This window comes from Sesamum indicum, linkage group LG7 (assembly GCF_000512975.1).
Source record: "Sesamum indicum cultivar Zhongzhi No. 13 linkage group LG7, S_indicum_v1.0, whole genome shotgun sequence".
NCBI lineage: Eukaryota > Viridiplantae > Streptophyta > Magnoliopsida > Lamiales > Pedaliaceae > Sesamum > Sesamum indicum.
In genome coordinates this window covers 2,838,585-2,858,906 of record NC_026151.1, presented here as the reverse complement: position 1 = coordinate 2,858,906, position 20,322 = coordinate 2,838,585, and the positions used below count along the sequence as shown (strand labels likewise).

Genomic DNA, 20,322 nt, shown 5'->3' with positions numbered 1-20,322 from the left:
GGGCATTGGTAGCCCCTTTGCCCACATGCTGCACAATCATGAGAGGTGGTTGGGTTGTCATTCTCATGCCCGCTTCACGCTTACACACCCATTTTAAGTCCAGTTTCATTGTGGGGTGGGGGCATCCTAAACTCTTATCTATCTCCATGTAATAACGTCTTATAGAGTTACAACATATTCTCTACTGCGACATGCATTTGCTTGTCTGTTTTTAATGATTTTATTAGGTAGAGTCCTTAATTATGTCGAGTTTGTACTTGTACTTTGTCGTTTGTTTATGATATATGAGTATGAACAGTTCATCGTATTAAATTTAAGTGTTTGTTTTTATTTAGAAATTATAGCAATGTACTACTTATATTATTTAATAGGCGTACGATTCAAAATCAAAATCTCTGTTATGTTTAATTCAAAGTTAGCTTTAGAAAATGAAATAATTTAAAAGTGAAAGTGGAGTTTGAGAGAGAATAAGAGTAAAAAATGACGTACATATTTGAGATGGCGTGCAATTCGATTGGTGCTTTATTGTATGAGCATGGTCGACTCTAGTTGTATACATTATCATAATTTTGATATGAAAAGACGCTTCACTTGGAAAAGGACAATTGGAACTTATGCAATGGATGTGGAACACATGATAACATTCATATCCATTTTTGTAACTGATGGAATTGGATCCGGGCCTCAATGTGGGAAGAGCTTACTAGTTATATTTGGACTGCCCGCTGCTCCTAATTAGTTCGTGGGCCTACTAACGTTGGGCTATAAGCATTACATGTAGCCCACTAGTTAAGCCGAAAACCCAACTTGTGGGTAGTCCAGAAACTTCAAAAACAAGCCCAACAAGAACAAAAAGGCTGAGGCCCAAATTGGCATCTCTGCAAAATAATAGGAAATTTTGAAGAAAACTCTGCTTTTAATTACCTGGTGAAGAATGAAGCTGAGCCCACACAATCCAAAATCCGCCATTGAAACAACAATACCAGAAATTCAAGATACTCTCTCTCTCTCTGATTCGAATTTTCTGCCACATTTGAAATATATAATTCCCACAAATATAGGGAGGGAAAATTAAGGAAAATGAAAATGTTAGCTGCGCCTTCAGCTTCAGTTTCAGCTTCTCGCCTCAACTCTCCATTTCTCTACTGCCCACTTAAGCTTTCTTCTTCATTTCGTTTTTCGAGGAAGGCCCTTAAAATTCAACGCTCTCCAGCTTCATATCCATGCGTCAGGGCCGCTGATCTTGACCAGAACACAGTAACTACCCTTTTTCTTTACATCATTTAGTTCTTTTGTTATTTATTGGTGTTCTTGATTGCTAATTTTGTTTTCCAGATAGTGGCGATAACAGTTGGTGTGGTCAGTGTTGCAGTTGGGATTGGGATTCCTGTGTTCTATGAAACCCAAATTGACAATGCTGTAGGTTTTTTTCTGGGTTGTACTTTCTTTCTCTCTTTCGTCTGCTTTGTTATTTAACATATTCTGTGGAATTATGCACTATCTGTTTGTGAAAATGTGTTGTTGAATTGAGGCATTAATCTTACGTTTTAATTTTGTCAGTCCAAAAGAGACAACACTCAGCCATGCTTCCCCTGCAATGGCAGTGGTGCTCGTAAGTACCTTCTCTTCTATTCTGTCGGTGCAAATTGGTATAATATTGAGGTGATGCTGAGATGATTGCCTGTCATCAAAGATGTGCAAATGATAGGTTTGATGTTGTTCGGATAGGAAAAATCAAGAGGGATGGTGAAAATGATTCTTCTAGTAATCCATACAAGAGGGGAAGAGATAATGTTTCATCAAAGATGGGAGCCTAGTATATATGAATTCATTTTTAAAAGAAAATGACTTGAAGATGAGTCTTCCGAACTGAATAGTTAACCGGAATCTCCATCTCGTGAGTTACGCTATAGTGAAGATCCGCGTCATCCTAGAATCACATCTTTATGTATCTCTTAATGGTTGTACCTTATGTTCTCGTTTTCCAGGAAAAGATTAACTAAGACACCTAGTCGCAGTGTTTCTGTAATGTAAATTGCTTATAATGTTCATAAACCCCTCTGGTCTTGAATTTCTTGGCACCATAACATAGTCCTTAAACATAAGAGCAACTTTCTGTCTCTATATCACAATCTGTGTGCTGTCTCTCGCTACTCTCTATAAGTTCATTTTTTGGGTTCCCGTTGGTGTCTTCCGCAGATATTATTGAAATGAATACCTCAGTGGTTAGTAATGATGAACCACGGACCCTTAGTTGCAACCTGGCTTGCCTATTTTTACGACTGTAACATAGTAGGCCGTAGAAAATTTAGACAAAGAAACACATTATTAGATGGATAAGATGTGTCCTTATATCTAGGAATATCAATTGAGTCTATTTTTTCTTCTACAGTTTCATTATGGATATATGATGAAAAGCATGCATTGATGCTGGAAATTTGATGATCGTGGAAATGAAGGGTTACGAAAGATTTCAAATGATGAACACGAGCTATTAAAACTTGATTGCAATTTACAAAATGTTCTGCAGAGAAATGTAGATTTTGCATGGGTACTGGCAGTGTGACAGTTGAACTTGGTGGAGATGAGAAAGAAGTCTCCCAATGCATCAACTGTGATGGGGTTGGTTCTTTGACATGCACCACATGCCAAGGCAGTGGCATTCAACCACGATACCTTGATCGCAGGTCGGTCGTTTAATCTCATCCAGCCATTAAATGCTTCCCTGTCCAAATAATGCACATCAATGCAAAAGACACAATTCATAGAATTGCCTTGTTCTTTTTGTTAATGAATGCTTACATAAATGTTTTGTGTGAAACAGAGAATTCAAGGATGACGACTAAACGCTCTAGACAACAGGGCAACATGTGGAGGAATTCTATGATGCCTTATTAACTTGTCACTGAGTTACGTCGGTGGGCATTAACACGTTCTTTTACACGCAAACAGCTTCTTCTATTTATTTTCTTGCCTTAGATGCGGAAATCATTCATTACATGTATCAATAACAAGGAAATCCATGGCAATTTGTCAAATCCAGTTGTTTACTTGAAAATAGTTGGTGTTGATGTATGTTGTTGGATTCCAATAGAAAGGAAGATCAAGCGTGTTTCTATCTGTGAATGAGAGAGTGGTTCTAATCTTTCTTCTCCATTATTGATTTTAAGGGAATAGTTCACCAAAAGAGAAGTCCGGTATATTTCAAATTCTATTTACTTTTAATAATAAGCTGATTACATGTATTCTTGAAGTCTATGTACTTGTAGAAAAATTTAAGCCTAAGACTTGTTTATTTTATTTTAAAGCCGATTTTAGTTCTTTACTTTATGGTGTTAAATATTATATATTTTAATTTAATGAGAATATATATAAAAATAATATATATATATATATATTATAGTTGTATTGATGTCACAACGTATTATGATATTTTGATATTTTCTATATTATATTGATCACATCGTATCTGTATTATTATGTCCGTGTTCGTGCATCATAGTTCGAAACGCGTTTTGATTTTTATTTCTTGCAACAAATCAAGTCTGCTCTTTCTCCTTTAGATTTGTGGAATTCTAATTGTACGTTATTCATATGTTTAAGGTATTTCTACCCAAGAAAAAAAATAAAAAACCAAATTTTATCTAAATAATAATTCAAAAATTGGCTGTTAAATAAAGAAAAGGGATAGTTGCATTTGCGCCCTTGATTAATGATCTGCTTACAAAAATCACTTCTACTTTTTGCGTGATAACACAATCATCTTAACAACAAAAATTGAGGGGTAATTTGTATAATAATATTGCCATTCTTTAGGATAATAATTTGCAAAAATAGAAAAATTTGTGTAAATAATATTGACATTTTTTATGAATATATGGATAATTATTAAAAATAATATGTATAATTTACGTAGGTTAGAAGGTATAAGTATAATTATCCATAAAGCAACGGTGATGTGAATGTGATATAAGGATGAGAGGACAAAATTTCCGAACGAAAGAAGTAAAAAAAGGGATCGTCGACAGCAGGGTTCGAACCTGCGCGGGCGAAGCCCAACAGATTTCAAGTCTGTCTCCTTAACCACTCGGACATATCGACTTGTTGACAAATATTAGATGTCGAAATTGTTGTTTCCCAGGATCTGGACCAAGTTGAGCGTGATAATCTCCAGGCAAAAGTCTATGGGAAACCAATTCTGTCTGCAGACAGCAAAATGCTAGACAATATGTTGTGAAGTCTAAACTATCATTCATAAGTCTACAGATACTGAAATTGAGATGGACTTTGTTAGCACGAATTTTGCATATTTCAGCAAATGAGCTGATGATTTTAACCTGGAGCTACTTGTAAGCAAAGCTCTCTGGGTTCTGAAAATGATCATTTTTCACCACATGCCAAGATGGGCGGAAGAACTACAACACGGTACATTCTGATCAAACATATGTTATCTACATGAATCATGACCTAAACATTTCCAAAAACCACCTGAAGGTGTAGCGATGCTATATACTTGTGTTTATTTTGATCCCTAAAACATATTACTGCTTTCCACCCTCATGTGCCAAAAGACTAGCTACAATTTACCAGCAACTGATCCCCTCCGTCAAAACCTGTACTACTAAACATATGAAGACCTATATGTCAATTGCTATAATGGGTATAACTGCCACACTTTCCCTGCAACCATGTTAAGCGGACATAACTGCTATTGAGTGAAATGAACATCTCCCTAAAACTAGGATTCTCGAACAGATCCAAGGCAGCATAGTATAGATTGTCTTCAATGCCTTCGATATCATCCAGGGCTTTTATGCAGCTGCTGATTGAGAATCTTTCATCAACAAGAGGCCCTGTGACTTGTCGTGACTTTAAAGAATTGATCATATCCCAAATGGCTTCTGCCATCGTATCACTTAATTCTTGATTCCAACTGCTTTGTTCAGGTGTCGAGCCTGCTTCTGATGGCCGCTTTCTCTTTTTATCAGCCATGTTCTTGGTCACGTTTTGGGGTGAAGATTCATTCCCTTCAAGGAGTTTTGATGTTGATGGAGTTTTTGGATGTTGGTTTACACCTTCTGGACCTAAAGGATCAAAACCTGCAGGCTTGTCCAACTCTTCGTAGTGGCTAGATTGGGCATATTTTCCATCCACGCCCGTATCTGCAAATATTGTGCACAGTTGCTCATAAATAGGACACTCTTTGGTCTTTGCTGGTTCGATCTTGGATGGTGCCTGCAATATGATTCAAAACGTAAAATTGTGTAATTTGCTGTCTCAACAGACATGCGTTGCTTCAGCTATACAGATGAAGAAGCAGAGGAAGAGTGCTACCCCAATGTCTTCCCATAGATCAAATCCCACATAGCATGGATCCTGCATTGCATCATTTTGGATAACAGTTGATTGTAGATTGTGGTAACGTGTCCGCAGAACATCAAGATGTTTCCTCAGTTGGTTGTTATTGAAACTGAGGTTGGTCTGTCTATTAAATTCCTCCCGGATCTGGTTCCACGTTTTCTTATCGAAAACATTATTTGGTCTGTTCCCTTGTTGAATCTGCTCCACAACTATGTCGACAAAAATCTTATCAAGAGCTGGTGTCCATCTTGTCCTCAAACGCTCTTGCTTGGCTTGGTGGTCATTAGCGTCAATATCCATCTGTAGAATAAGGCAAAGCATTTAATAGAATCACTTACTACCATTAAAAATTGCAGGAAAATTTTGAAGAAGATGAGCCAAACATTAAGCTGGTAAGCTGGTACTACCAAACACAGAATACCATTCAGAGAAGAGTCAATATGTTTCATTTAGGAGATACTTGAGAGAAACGTACCTTGGCTTGATCTTCACCCCAGAACTTGCATATGCGATCAAAGTGTTGGCTCTGCTCCTCAGCAAGTGTGTGCCACATCACACTAATCTAGTTGAAAGTATACCTTATTAATTTGCTCATACACTTGATAGATTAAATTTCCTAGTGACATTACAAACATATCATTTCGAGGAAATAACAAGAGAAGAAAAATATAAAATTTCTTATTGCATGTATTATCAAATGCAAACAATTAATTAGTATCCGCAGGATATTCATAGTTTCTTTTATTTCATGACATATCGTGAAGGAGCCAAAGTGGGCAGTTGATTGAGCTTGAAATGGTAATACACTATTATGCACATATTTCAATACACTTTCCAAATAATGATCAATAATTAGTCTATAAGCAATGAATAGTGCTGCTAAACAAGACACAGATCACATAAAGTGGGTAGAGGACACAAAGTATGATAGTGTCACGATGAGAACTGTGCTTTGGCATAGGCTTTAAATCATTGCTATTTTCTTCATGAGAACACCGACATGGTTATCTTGGCTGCAGGCTGATAGCCCTTCCTAACACTTCAACACCTCAATTCCTTGCAGTTCTCCTGTTCTTAACCACTAATATATGTTGGTAAAGAATCAACAGGTTTACAGCCTCCCGTTTCATCAGATAAAGATCACATGCAGAAAATTTAAAGCTCTTGCTGTTCGTAACACATCAGTTTATGCATAAATTGCTCTAGTGTGGAAAAAACCCTTATATTAGGTCAGAAAAGACTTATAACTCTGCTTCTCCGAGCAAGAAAAGATAAATTTCATTTCTTGGTTTCTCAGTCAAAGTATTTGTATTTCTCTTCTCCAAAGGATTCATTTTTCGGACTCAGAAGACTTTTTGAGAGTATAATGGGTATCGCTTTGTGCTTCTTCTAATTCTCACAGGATATCAAAAGGATATATGAGACTTGGCTTGGTCTCCAACTCTGCTTAAAAAGATTCACCACGTGGTATTCCCGTAATCGCTCACCAAAACTTGCTTGTAGTACCCATAACGAACAGCATAGAAATAAGACACGTGCTGCAGACTGGGAGGGCCAGTAATAACGCGATTTCTTTGACTCACCCATTGCCTCATCTATAGACTATAGTTGAATTGAATTGCTAATTTTTTATCTTTTGTCTGAAGGAATCACTTATTTTCCATGTTATACTGCAGTTTCCATATCGGACCATGATACGGACAGCATCTAGAACTCCCCAAAGTTGAGTAATTTGATTAGATACTTGCCTTAATAGAAAATAAAAAGAAAAACACACACACCCACGAACACACAGACAAATCACACAATCCTTGCCACAAACCAATCTCCCTCCCACAAAACAGAAAATCGGTACAAGCAAATGCCTCACTGTTCACTAATACTACATGCAAAAAGCACATTTTCTGCACAATTCATACCAAAAATACTAGTAATAAAACTTGCATTCTACCCTACATCCTAAAATTACTGTGCCAATGTTTTCTACGTGCATGTTCTTTATTCAAATTAATCATTCACACACAATTTTCGCAATCATAGAACAACATTCACTCTTGAAATAGACAATATGAAAGTAAATAAAGAGCAAAATTGAAAATGCGGGAAAAAGCACAAGAACATATACCTCATCGGAGGAAGCCCACGGAAGATCGAAATTCCAATACAACGGCGACTCAGTCGAAAATTTGAGATTTTAGGTTTAGCTTGAGAGCAGTGAGATTATGTGTAAAACAGGCAGAAAATCCCAGAGTAAGTGCATCAGATACGTTCTCTCTCTCCTTAAAAGAAAATTTCCTTTTCGTATTTTGGATTATTGGGCTTTGGGCTCTACAAAATAGAGTGTCAATGGGCTTATTGGGCCACATAGGCCCAGTTAATTTTTAATAAGGGATGAGGCCCAATTTTTAACATTTCACTTTGGAGATGTTGGATTCACAATTCATTAGGAGTGTGTGTGAGTTGGTGTGTGACGTAGGGTTAAAAAAAGATTGCTTAAATTTGGTTGTATCATGCTTGAATTTTTATTTTTTTTTACTAATAATAATAAATAAATTATAAAACTTTAAAAAATACATCAATATCTCGATATATTGAGTAATATTTTGATGCACTGAGCAATATATTTGTTCAATTAATGCATTAAGATGACTAACAACGATAAAGAAATTATAATAATTAACATAAAGTGATATAAATACCCACACGTTTGGTGAGACTCGAACCCATAACATTGAACTTGTTCATAGGATCTCAACTTTGGTCTTTATCACTAAGCTAAGACATCATTAATGTTTGAATTTTTGTTTAAAAATTCAAAAAATTTATTTAATTTCTTATTCATTCTCTTTTATAAATTAATAGGATTAAATTCATTTTGACCCCCTATGATATGTAAAAATATAAAAAATCCCCTATAAAATTTTTAATATCAAATTCACCCATATACTATGAATAAATAATCACACTGCCCACTGGTCAATTTGAGCCTATTTTTTAGAAATAATAACTAAAATGTCCCTCCTAATCAGTCGGTCAAATTAGACGTATTAATATATAATTATTTTAATTTATAATATATATAATTTATAACTATTAAATATACTTATAATATATAATTATAATTCATAAAAAAATATTATTTCAAAATTAATCATAACCTACACCCACCACCCCACCCCTTACCCACACCCCCCTATTGCCCCCTACTTCGCACCCTCCCCCCACCTCCACCTAGGCTTGGGAGACGTTGGTCGCTCGTCGCCCTCACTGTGTTGGGCAACTGTGTCACCCAGGGATGAGGAGGGCATGACCACGCCCTCATCTTTTTAATATATTAATTAATTTAATTAAAATAATATTTTATGAAATGATTATTATATAAAATAATATTTTATTATTAATAAATGTATATCATATTATATATATTAGATGTGAGAGAATGACAAAAATATTAAAGAAAATGTACTTTCATAGCCGATTTGTAGTCAAAGGGCATGTGGCCCAATTTCTGTATGGAGGAATTTTTTTAACTTTATTTTATATCACAGGGGGAGTAATTGATACTTTGATTTTCATAGATTTTTTTTTAATATTTTTGTTATCATGGGTCCCTGGATTATTTCCTAAATTAATATGCATCTATATCAAGTATGGTTTGATCATATAATGATTCATATGCCAACTACTAACTCCTAAGGAGAAGGAATGCCAAAATGGGTCGAGTTTCAAGAATCAAGACCATCTAATTACCTAACTTAACTACCTTAGTCTTCTCACAAAAACCTGCAAGAAAGGAAGAGAAAAGAAATCATCGTTCATCGGTTGCTCTGTTTTCCCGCCGCATAATCCCTCCCTATGCCAACATCTTTACATTTTTCAACTCACCAAAACCATCCACATTTTCTTTCATACCTTCCATTTTCCCATTTAGATTTCACCCTCATTCCCCTCTATAACAAGACTCCATCTCACCCTACCCCACCCCTCTCCCCGCTCCCATTCAAATCTTTCAAGAAAGCTTCAGTTTTATCAAACCCCTCCATCTATTTCTTCTCCCATTGATCAATGCGGGGGCGTTGTATTTTTTCATCTAATTTTCAAGAATCAATCTTTGCATGAGATTCTAATCCGGGCATTAGAGAAAATACTCATTCGTCCTTGAATTCGCATACAAGAAATTTCCTTTGATTGTTGTGAAGAAATGAGGCAGAAAAAGAAATCAAAAGGCGTGTGTTGTTGGTCTATGCTAGCGTTGGTTGTGTTGGCAATTGTAGCTGTAATTTTACTGGTTGTGATGGTCAAAACAGATGAAGGGTCTGGCTCTCCAGGCGCCCCCGTAAAGAAATACGCTGATGCTCTTAAACTTGCAATGCAGTTTTTCGACGTACAGAAATGTAAAATCTCTCTTTTTCTCTTTTTTTCGATACCCTTCTGATTTGATAATGTTTCTACCCTTTCATTATTTATGATCTTGCTTCAATTACGTAATAACCAGTTGCATTTTCATTTCACAGTTTGTTAATGTAATTTATATCTGTGCTGCATGTTTATATTTGACAGTGGATTGTCTAGTTGTATCATCATATCTTAAATGATAACGTGGACATTGATGAGCAATGGTTGTTGTATTAATTGTCAAATTTTGTTCTTTTATTTTTTTCCGAGAAAGATGATATTTTTAGGACGAAATGGGGTATAATCTTTAGTCGACCTTCATTTTTGTGTTTCTTGATTTTATAAAGAGATTTCACATTGTTGTGTTGAACTGTTGAATATTGCAGCTGGGAAGTTGGAGAAGAATCAGATAGATTGGAGAGGGGACTCGGGATTGAAAGATGGAAGTGAAGCAAAACTTGATCTTTCAAAGGGAATGTATGATGCCGGCGACCATATGAAGTTCGGATTTCCGATGGCTTTCACTGCCACCGTGCTGTCATGGGCCATTCTCGAGTATGGGGATCAAATGCAGGTTGTTGATCAGTTAGAACCTGCTCGCAGCTCGCTGAAGTGGATTACCGACTACCTCATAAATGCTCATCCTTCAGAGAACGTCTTGTATATTCAGGTTAGTTTCTCTAGTTAATAAGCTGGCGATAAGATGTTTGTGCACACACTTTGATCTTTGCAAACTATAGAGCTAGTTTCATTTGATTGTATGGAAAATTGGCAGGTAGGTAATCCTAAACTAGACCATAGTTGTTGGAACAGACCAGAGGACATGACGGAGAAAAGGCCTCTTAGACAAGTCAATACCTCTGCTCCAGGAACTGAGGTTGCTGCAGAAACAGCAGCAGCTCTGGCATCAGCATCTCTCGTCTTCAAGTCTGTCGATTCTACATATGCAAGTTCACTTCTCAAGCATGCCAAGCAATTGTTTGCGTTTGCTGATAAATACAGAAAATCTTATAGCATCAGCATTCCTGAAGTCCAAAGTTTCTACAATTCTACCGGCTATGGGGACGAGCTCTTGTGGGCAGCTGGCTGGCTGTATCATGCAACAGGGGAGAATTCGTATTTTCAGTTTGCAACGGGAAAAACAGCCGAAACCTTTGGTAATTGGGGAAACCCCACATGGTTTAGCTGGGATAACAAGCTAGCTGGAGCTCAGGTCAGATATTTCTCTCAAATTTACTTAATAATTGACTTGTATATATGTGATCTTAATTTTAAACATATTTTTTAGCACAATCAATTGGAACCTTTGTTAATTAGAACGTAATTGAGTGATCACTACAGGTGCTGCTGTCAAGAGTAAGCTTCTTTGGGTCGAAAGATGTCTCAAACAATGATGTTCTTGGAAAATATAGGGAGACAGCAGAAGCTGTCATGTGTGGTTTCTTACCAAAATCTCCGACTGCCACTGAGAGTAGAACTGAGAGTAATCCCCTTCTGATGCTTGAATTTATCAAAATCTCCCATTTTCTTTGTCTATGCTCTTAAGCTTTGCTTCAAATTATAAATACAGATGGTTTAATATGGGTAAGCGAATGGAACGCTTTGCAGCAATCAGTATCATCAGCCTTTTTAGCTGTCGTTTATAGCGATTACATGCTTACTTCTCGAACTGCACATATATCGTGTAGTGGAAGCACTTTTAAGCCCTCAGATCTCCGAGATTTTGCAATCACACAGGTACACTTGCTACCTTTGCTACTTACTATTACAATTAACGTTAGAACATACTGATCTCTCATCAATTTGCTCATCTTACCACATTTTACATAGGCAAACTATGTGTTAGGTGACAACCCTATGCAGTTGAGTTATATTGTGGGCTATGGCGATAACTACCCACAACAAGTCCATCACAGAGGAGCATCTATTCCAGCTGACGAAAACCCTTCATGTAAAGATGGTTTCAAGTGGCTTGAGGCGGATACACCTAATCCCAATATAGCAACCGGAGCACTTGTAGGCGGACCATTCCTTAATGAAACGTACATAGATGTTAGAAACAACTCGATGCAAGGCGAGCCAAGCACGTATAATAGTGCACTCCTCGTTGGGCTTCTTTCTGGTCTAGTGACCACGTCGTCTGTCGTGCAATCATTCGCATAAGGTTCCGTTTCGAATCACATGTTAACCGATGGTGCGTATAGGCCTCAAGTATGTATTGTGGCAGTATTGTGCTGATATATCCAAACCAAGTGCGGCCATAATATAATTTTTGCAGCGTTGCTCACATTTTTCACACATTTATTAACGTTCATTTATATCATAAGTAAAAAGTAAATGAGGCCTAAATGAACTTCAAATTATTCAAGTATTTGATTGGTATGGGTAGAAAAGCTAGACATATTTTTGAGCTTGGGGTTTGACTTTGGAAGTGAAAATTTGATATGATTATTTTGGGCAATTGACACTTTACACCCTTCAAATTCCAATGTATATAGCACTTTACACCCTTCAAATTCTAATATATATAGCACTTTGCACCTTCAAATTCCAATATAGCACTTTGCACCACTGAATTATATTCATGTTGGTACATTGCACCCTCTCAATTATAATGTGAGTGAACTCACTTGAAGAGATGAGTGGTGAATTAGGATAAGTTAAAAACATTACCAAAAAATAGACTATTTTTTCGTATTATAAATGACAATGACTCTCATCACGAACTAATAATATCCATCATGGTTAAATAAAACGATGTAAAAGCTTAATCTCGTTTTTACCACGATTAATCAACTTTGTCATGTTGTTAGTTATGATCTAAATAAATGCCATGATTTTTTCAGCTACAGTTAATGTTTTGAAATCACCTACAAAAACAATATTTTTTTTAGGTGAAAACAATAAATTGTAATTGAAATAAATAAATTATAATCATTTATGTCGAATATCTATATCTTTATCCCTTCAGTCAAAGCCCCAAAAAAATAGGCCCTAATCAACTATTACAGATTTGTGGGTATTTCAAACCCTCAATAATACAAACCACTTTTACAGAATGAATAATACAAGAATTAAATATTACAACAGAAAATAAACAGAAGCAGTAGAACGGCTCAGGATCCGAGATCCGAAGAGGCAAGACACGGACACAAAGGCCAACAACCAATCTCATGGTTGCTCCAAGTATTCTCACCAAGAAATTGCTAGGATTGTTTACAAAGAACCTATCACTTAGGAACAAGAACCAACCACTTAGGAAGATCTCAAAACTCTCGACTTTTGCTTTTTTTTCTTGTATATTTTTCTTTGATCGAAGGAAAATTTATACCTTAGAAATATGAGTGAGAGAGGTTAATTGGGGGGCGGATTGTATTTCAAAAGCTATTGAGAAATGGAAGAAAGAAAAAAACAGAGAGGAGGAATGCGCCGTTGCTGAAGACATGAAGAAGAAGAAGAAGAGAGAGAGAGAGAGAGAGAGAGAGAGAGAGAGAGAGAGCAACAAAAGATGGTATATTTAGGAGTTTAAAATGGGACCGGGTCAGGTCGGGCTTTTGGGCTGGATAAGATAGTGGGCTGATTTTGTTAGTAGGCCTAGCAAATTTTGGTAAATACATGGGAGCCATCCAAGTGAGAGAGATGGGCCTTGGGCCTACCTAAAAGGTCATAGGCCACTCAATTTTTAACAATTTTTCCCTTGGACTAAGACCCCCAGAAAAAAGAAACCAGGCCCAAGGCCGGATCTCGGCTATCATCATAGCCATGAACTTTTTCCTGCAAAATAGATGTTAGTAACAACATTTGAAAGATGGTATCTCAAGCACAAAGTATAACACACAGCACATTTAACATTTTTGCACACAACAAGCACCTTTAATATTTGCACACAACAAATAACATTAAGTTAATAATAATCAAGTTATAGCCCATTTCCACCAAAGCACATTCACAAAGACTCAACCAACCACTTAGGCACAAATCACAAACACACACTCCACCAAGGTGACACATAAGCTCAATCACAAAGACACTTAGCCACCAAGGCTAAGTCACAAGGACATACAAGCACAAAGGCTAAACCGCACCAAGGCAAAGTCACAGACTCGTCCATAAAGGAACATTTTTAATGCACTTAGCATAAAATTGCACATAGCGATCCAAAGCAAAAAATTTATGGTTTGATACAAACTCAATAAACCATTAATTCTTCTTCAGAAGTTTCCTCAAACGCTATGTTCGCTTTTTCTTTATTTTATTATATCTTTTTTGGCATTTTACAATCCTTTATAAAATGATTATTTTTACCACAATTGTAGCACCTCCTATCTTTATGTTTTTCATCCTTAGTTCCTTCTCATCATCACTTGATTCAAAACCACTTTGACCTTTATTCTTTTCTTTACTATGTCTTTTAGGAAAAGAATTTTTATATTTTATTCTTTCTTTAATAAAATTAATCATATATTGGTCCTGACTAGGTTTATTAGCATTCAAATCTATTTCTTTGCTCTTTAAACCACTAATAACAACTTCTAAATTTATATTGTCTCTTCCATATTTAATTGCAGATTTAACTTCACTATATGCTTTTGGAATTGCATTTAATAAAACTATGGAGAATAGTCATCAATATTTTTATCTCCAATCAACTTAATGTCTTGAATCAGTTTTGTAAAATCATCAAGATTATCCTCAATATTTTTTTTAATAAATCCAATTTGTATCTGAAAATTTTCTTAAGTAAAAACAACTTACTAGACAATGAAGTTTCAGAATATAATTCCTCCAATTTATTCCATAAATCTTTTGCAGAATTTCGCTTTCCAACTTTTCTCAAAATAGTGTCTAACAGATTTAAAATAATAGAGGAACAAGCAAATTCATCATTTGCAAGCTTTTTCTCTTCTGAAATATTTTCTGTATATTTTTTATCTATTGCTTTAAAAATTTTTTGTTGAATTAAGAATACCTTTCAATTTTTGTTGTCAAATTGAAAAATCAATTTAACCATCGAAAGGTTGCAAAATTATAACCAGTCATTTAACATAGACAAAAAATATATAACAGAAATATTATCAATAATTGACAGAAAAAATTAATAAATCACAAATTATAATTTTACAGTGAATAACCAAGGATTCTCAGGCCAAATTTCGACTAGATACCCAATGACCTCAAGGGTCCGGCCAGGTGAGGGATTAGCAAGGAGTTAAGCCTCGATTTTAATAAGAAATTTTTACAGTCAATATTTCAATAGATGCACTTAGCAGAATAATATATTGCAAAAAAATATTTTGCACCAAGCGAAAAATAATAACAATATTATCAATAATACTCTTCAACAGTTAACTAAATCCTCAAGGAAATATTTGAACACAATAGGAATTTTGATCTTAGCAAAATTATTAACAAATTTTTTTCACTAAACAAAAAGCAATTTCAGAAATATTTCCCACAATTTTCAGAGAATAATATCCAGAAAAAAAATCCGCACAAAGCACAGAACAGAAATTTTAGCAGATTTTTGACAAAGAAAATAATCAGAGAGATATAGCAATTTCACAGATATAAGTACAAGGTATCAACAGTAAAAACTGTAGAAAATTAAGGAGGAGGAGTTTAGAGGTTACCACCACTAAGGCGAATCAGAGACCAAGCTCTGATATCAATGTTGGAAATTTATCCCTTCAGTAGAAGCCCAAAAAAATAGGTCGTAATCAACTATTATAGATTTGTGGGTATTTCAAAACCTTAAAAATACAAACCACTTTTACAGAATAAATAATACGAGAATTAAATATTACAACAGAAAATAAACAAAAGTAGTAGAACGGCTTAGGGAGCCGAGATCCGGAGAGGCAAGACACGGCCACAAAGACAGGCAACCAATCTCACGGTTGCTCCAAGTATTTTCACTAAGAAATTGCTAGGATTGTTCATAAAGAACCAACCACATGGAAAAATCTCAAAGCTCTCGATTTTTGCTTTTTCTTCTTGTATATTTTTCTTTGATCGAAAAAAATTTATCCCATAGAAATATGAGCGAGAGAGGATGATTTTGGGCGGTGGATTGCATTTCCAAAGCTATTGAAAAATGGAAGAAAGAAAACAACAGAGAGGAGGAAGGCGCCACTGCTAAAGACGTGAAGGGGAGAGAGAGAGCAGCAAAAGATGGTAGATTTAGGGGTTTAATGGGACTGGGTTGGGTCCGCCTTTTGGGCTGTTGGGTCGGGTCGGGCTTTTGGACTGTTGGGTTGGGTTTCTTGGCTGGATAGGATAATGGGCTAGTATTGTTAGTAGGCCTAGCAGATTTTGGTAAATACATGGGAACCATCCAAATGAGAGAAATGGGCCTTGGGCCTACCTAATAGGTCATGGGCCACTCAATTTTTAACAAAAACAACTATAACAACTTTACTCGAATCAACAATATTAGATAAATTATATGTAAACAACATTTACTATTATAATAAAAAGACAGCACTTACTACATAATAAAACAACATCCCATACATTCACAATCAATTGATATTCGCCATGCTTTTTTACTTTTGAGTTTTGACCATGGTACTTGTCTATAAGAACACTAGTTTGTGACCCCCAACGTTGCGACAGTCTCATTATATTGGTAAAGTTTGACAATTTTTAGGGAAAGTTGGAAGCTACTACAGTACTAGGAGCATCTTAAGTTGCATCATGCGTTCGTGCGTTTTCTACCAAAGCAAATGCTGCGTGTGCACATGCAGTAATTGCACTGTAGTCTGTGTTCTTATCTGGTTAAGAAAGAAACTATATATGCATGTGCACAGAGCAACAGGGCCACTATTCCCACTTTTATCTGTTCTTTCATGCGTTTGCACACTCATTGTTGCTTAGCTCTACAAGTGCGCTTTTTGACCATTTGATCGGCTCTCCACTGCTCGCCTTAACAACCTAATGTTCACTCATCTTCAACGATTTAACTATTCTTTTTTTAAAAATTTAACTATTACGATGAATCTGGACAGAATCGTGTATTGCACGCATCTTGTGTGCGATTTTATTTATTTTTAAAAATAGATTAAACAACTAATTGGGAATGTCTTTAACACACGGACGCACAACGTTTGGAGCATGCATACATTAAACTAGTGGAGCTAGCTAGCATAACGCACGGGTAAATTCTAGCTCGAATCGAATTCTGTTGAATCTAATCAATAGTAAGGGCGGCAGTACACTTGCTGTGTGATTGTTGTACAATTTAAAAAACGTGATCAATCATATAATAAATATAAAGTATTTATTTTGTGACTAATTTAATTCGATAAAATTTAAACGCACCGAAGTGTGTAGTCTATTTTGTGTACTTTTGTACTGCTGCTAAGTGCTAACAAAAGAAAGTGGACCTTTCAATATTAATTGTGCCTCATCCATAATGGAACACTTTCTTGGTTCATTCCTCCTGGACCATACACACACATTCTTAATTTATCCACATGTTTATCATGCACGTGCCTTTGTAGAAAAACCTCAATAGTCACTATCACTGTTAAATATTAAGTTATATAAAAGTGAACCCCCCCCCCCCTACATATGTTATCTCGGCTGTGATGGTCTGAAGGTGGAAATCATTGTCTGAGAGTACGACTACTGTAATAAAGTCAAAGAAAATATCGTATTAAGGATCATACGACGACTAGTTCTTGGACAAGTAAGCAAATATAGAGTGAGTTGGTTCATTATTTTGAAGTTTGATTCATTTTTGGATGTAAAGACTGTATTGGTAAATTATTCTAAGTACCCAGATAAACAGCTTCATTCTATACTTTGTAATAGTAATTGCAGCCGAAGCTACTCAGACTTTTCTGTACCAAAAAATAATAATAAAAGAATTACTTCACGTTATGCATCAGCAAATACAAATGGGTAAACTTGTTTGTTTTGGTCCCCTAGGTTTGAAATATTGCATTTACACCCCAAATTGTCGGCAAGGTCAACTTGTTCAATTTTAATAATCTCGACCCCATAGCTTCCAACTTGTACGTTTACACTCCCATTTGTCGGCAGCAGGTTGTCTTGGTTTTGGTGATATTGTTTTAGGAGTATTAGATATCTGTTAATTGGTTAAGGTTTTATATATGTTTGTAAGATTTTTGAAGTAATTATGGTGCAATTAATTAACTAATTTTCTTAACATATCCGCACTATTTGATATTTTTTAAATCAATCGAGTATATATAATTCTAGTAATACATCAATTCGACCAGTCTATCTATAAACACTCGTCAAATTGTAAATAAGTAGCAATATATACAAAAAAATGTAGACAAATGTCATCTAACAAAAATTGAGTCCTCGTTGATTGAGGTTAGCCCTAAAAATGGACAAATCAATCAAGGGTTACATAATTTGATGGATAAATAACATGAAAAATCTGCAATGAATTATGTTGTTTTGTTTTGTTTTGTTTTGTACCACACTGACAAAAATGTCATGTATATACGACGTCGTCTAAATACTTCAAAGTTGCAATGGATCAAGGTCAACGAGCAATATCTGACTTTGCAGTATAGCCCAGTTGCTGCTCCATTTCCCAACTCAATTTGGTTGCAGACTCATTATGCATCGGATTATAATCCTGTACCAAATAATGAGATGATCATGCAATAAAATTATTAATTTTGTACTAGATATTTACTAATTTTTTTAAGAAAAAAGTTAAAATGTGGGGCATATACTGAGTTATAATTTTGTAATAAAAAAGATTAAAAATATAAGGGTTCTAACGATTTTTTAATCAAAAAGTAGTATATAATCAAAAGTATTATTTTTTAAAAATTAAGAAATAAAAAATAATAATTTTATAGATACTAAAATAAAAATTAAGAATAGTCTAAGTTAGGGAACCAAAATATTATTTTGGCTTACAAGTGAAATATGAAATTAGGTGGTGAGGGAATTGACAAGAGTAGTAGAATGTTGGGAGGATGTAGTACCTCAAGCTTAGAGATGAGGTCATGGGCAGTTTGGGCAGAGACAATAATGTGACGGGCAGATGGCGTAATGAAGCCCTCATCAACAGCCTTGTCTATGAAAGAGAGCAGTGAGTTGTAGTAGCCATCCACATTCAGCAACCCCACGGGTTTGTCATGAATGCCTAGTTGAGCCCAGGTGATGACTTCCAGCAGTTCCTCCAATGTACCATACCCACCTGCAACACATGCCCAATTTGTCAGTAAAAATTAAGCAGAGTTGAACATGAGCAGTTAAGATATATGTAGTAGTACCAGGCAAGGCTATAAAAGCATCAGCTTGTCTGGCCATTTCAGCCTTCCTCTGGTGCATACCAGATACTGCTCTTACTTCTCCAACAGGCTCTCCACTTATCTGAAAATATAATATATATCTCAGCTGCCTTTTAATTTAAATATAGAATAAGGATAGATCAAATGGTAATTAATTATATACCTCTCTGGGCATTAGAGTTGTGGGAATAACCCTACGTAGAAAAAGAAGGTTAACTGATGATCATGTGTGTTAATTAAAATGAAGCAGCAGAAGGGTATGTAAATAATGAATATACCCTAAGACGTGGCGACCACCATCATAGACAGCTTGAGAAACGAGACCCATCAACCCGATGCTCCCACCTCCATAAACCAGGTCTATCTGCCTTTCCACCTGTACGTAGAGTAGAAATTCTTGAAGATGCAAACAGATTAGGACATTAATGAATTACATGCAGCAGGAGCTGGTAAGTACCAGTTGTTTTGCAAGATGTATAGCAGCAAGGCGGTAGGTAGGGTTCTTCCCTGGGCTGCTCCCACAGAACACACATATTCTCTTGAATCTTGATGATGCCTTTCCGCCCTCCTGCCCCTGTCCCTCTCCCTCTCCCTGCTGCTGCACATTAATGTTCTGATCCATTCAACTCTAGCACTACTACTTGGAATCAACTCTCTCTCTCTCTCTCTCTCTCTCTAGTGTGTGTGTGTGTGTGTGTGTGAAGAATTAATAGAGAAAGTTGTGTTGATTCTACTGATCTCTGCTGCTCTGTTGAATATATAGAAAAATGAAGAGAGTGTATGGAAAGGAATGAGGAGATGATGATGGTACTACTTGGGTTTATATCCAAATGCTCTTGCCCACCTCCTGTCCCCCCCCCCCTACCCCCGTTGTTAATTGTGAACTTTGTCTTATAATTATAGATGCTGTCCTTTCGCATTTCTTTTTATTTGGTCTTTTTTCTGTTCACGGGATTATGGATTTTGCCTGCCCAATAAAAATCATTCATATATACCGAGGTTCAGCCGCACCATAATATTTGAAGTATTTTTACAAAAATTTTAAAATTAATTAAAAAATAATCAATTGCAAAATAGAAGTAAGCTCTTCGATATTTAAGTGATTAATGATTTATTGTGAGTTAAATAAAGAGAAAATTTGAGAGAATGTGAGAATAATGAGGAGTATGATGATAAAATGATGAAATTCGTGCGGCGTGTAAAAAGTAAGTTAAAAGTAACTAAAAATCGAAAGAGAATTAAGTGTGTGAGTAAGAGATACTCGGTTACCAAATAACTAATT

General features: G+C 35.7%; 4 protein-coding genes, 1 long non-coding RNA gene and 1 other non-coding gene across 8 annotated transcripts; 2 read left to right on the top strand and 4 right to left on the bottom strand.

The window, feature by feature from the left end:
• Positions 939 to 3,126, top strand: LOC105166026 (protein SPA, chloroplastic). The gene is made up of 5 exons (XM_011085222.2): positions 939 to 1,257; positions 1,336 to 1,419; positions 1,561 to 1,612; positions 2,531 to 2,687; positions 2,825 to 3,126. The coding sequence occupies exons 1-5, from the start codon at positions 1,081 to 1,083 to the stop codon at positions 2,844 to 2,846; spliced, it is 492 nt and encodes a 163-aa protein (XP_011083524.1). The 5' UTR covers positions 939 to 1,080; the 3' UTR covers positions 2,847 to 3,126.
• TRNAS-UGA lies at positions 4,020 to 4,101 on the bottom strand. Its single transcript has one exon. It is a non-coding gene; the product is annotated as a tRNA-Ser (tRNA).
• LOC105166025 (L10-interacting MYB domain-containing protein) lies at positions 4,412 to 7,617 on the bottom strand. Of its 3 annotated transcripts, none has more exons than XM_011085220.2 (4): positions 7,487 to 7,617; positions 5,837 to 5,977; positions 5,335 to 5,661; positions 4,412 to 5,235 (listed from the first exon to the last, which is right to left on the bottom strand). In XM_011085220.2, the coding sequence occupies exons 2-4, from the start codon at positions 5,912 to 5,914 to the stop codon at positions 4,645 to 4,647; spliced, it is 996 nt and encodes a 331-aa protein (XP_011083522.1). In that variant the 5' UTR covers positions 5,915 to 5,977; positions 7,487 to 7,617; the 3' UTR covers positions 4,412 to 4,644. The 3 variants fall into 3 exon arrangements, with proteins under 3 accessions (XP_011083522.1, XP_011083523.1, XP_011083521.1); XM_011085221.2 differs by having other exon boundaries at positions 5,837 to 5,923; positions 7,487 to 7,611; XM_011085219.2 differs by having other exon boundaries at positions 5,837 to 5,918; positions 7,487 to 7,611.
• Positions 9,563 to 12,032, top strand: LOC105166024 (endoglucanase 10). The gene is made up of 6 exons (XM_011085218.2): positions 9,563 to 9,755; positions 10,143 to 10,426; positions 10,532 to 10,969; positions 11,098 to 11,239; positions 11,327 to 11,493; positions 11,587 to 12,032. Exons 1-6 carry the CDS (start codon positions 9,563 to 9,565, stop codon positions 11,917 to 11,919), a joined length of 1,557 nt encoding a protein of 518 aa, XP_011083520.1. The 3' UTR covers positions 11,920 to 12,032.
• On the bottom strand, positions 12,671 to 15,926 carry LOC110012345. Its single transcript, XR_002287500.1, has 2 exons — positions 15,387 to 15,926; positions 12,671 to 13,530 (listed from the first exon to the last, which is right to left on the bottom strand). It is a non-coding gene; the product is annotated as an uncharacterized LOC110012345 (long non-coding RNA).
• Positions 18,007 to 19,871, bottom strand: LOC105166023 (cytokinin riboside 5'-monophosphate phosphoribohydrolase LOG1-like). Its single transcript, XM_011085217.2, has 6 exons — positions 19,498 to 19,871; positions 19,319 to 19,416; positions 19,204 to 19,234; positions 19,023 to 19,122; positions 18,732 to 18,946; positions 18,007 to 18,373 (listed from the first exon to the last, which is right to left on the bottom strand). Exons 1-6 carry the CDS (start codon positions 19,660 to 19,662, stop codon positions 18,278 to 18,280), a joined length of 705 nt encoding a protein of 234 aa, XP_011083519.1. The 5' UTR covers positions 19,663 to 19,871; the 3' UTR covers positions 18,007 to 18,277.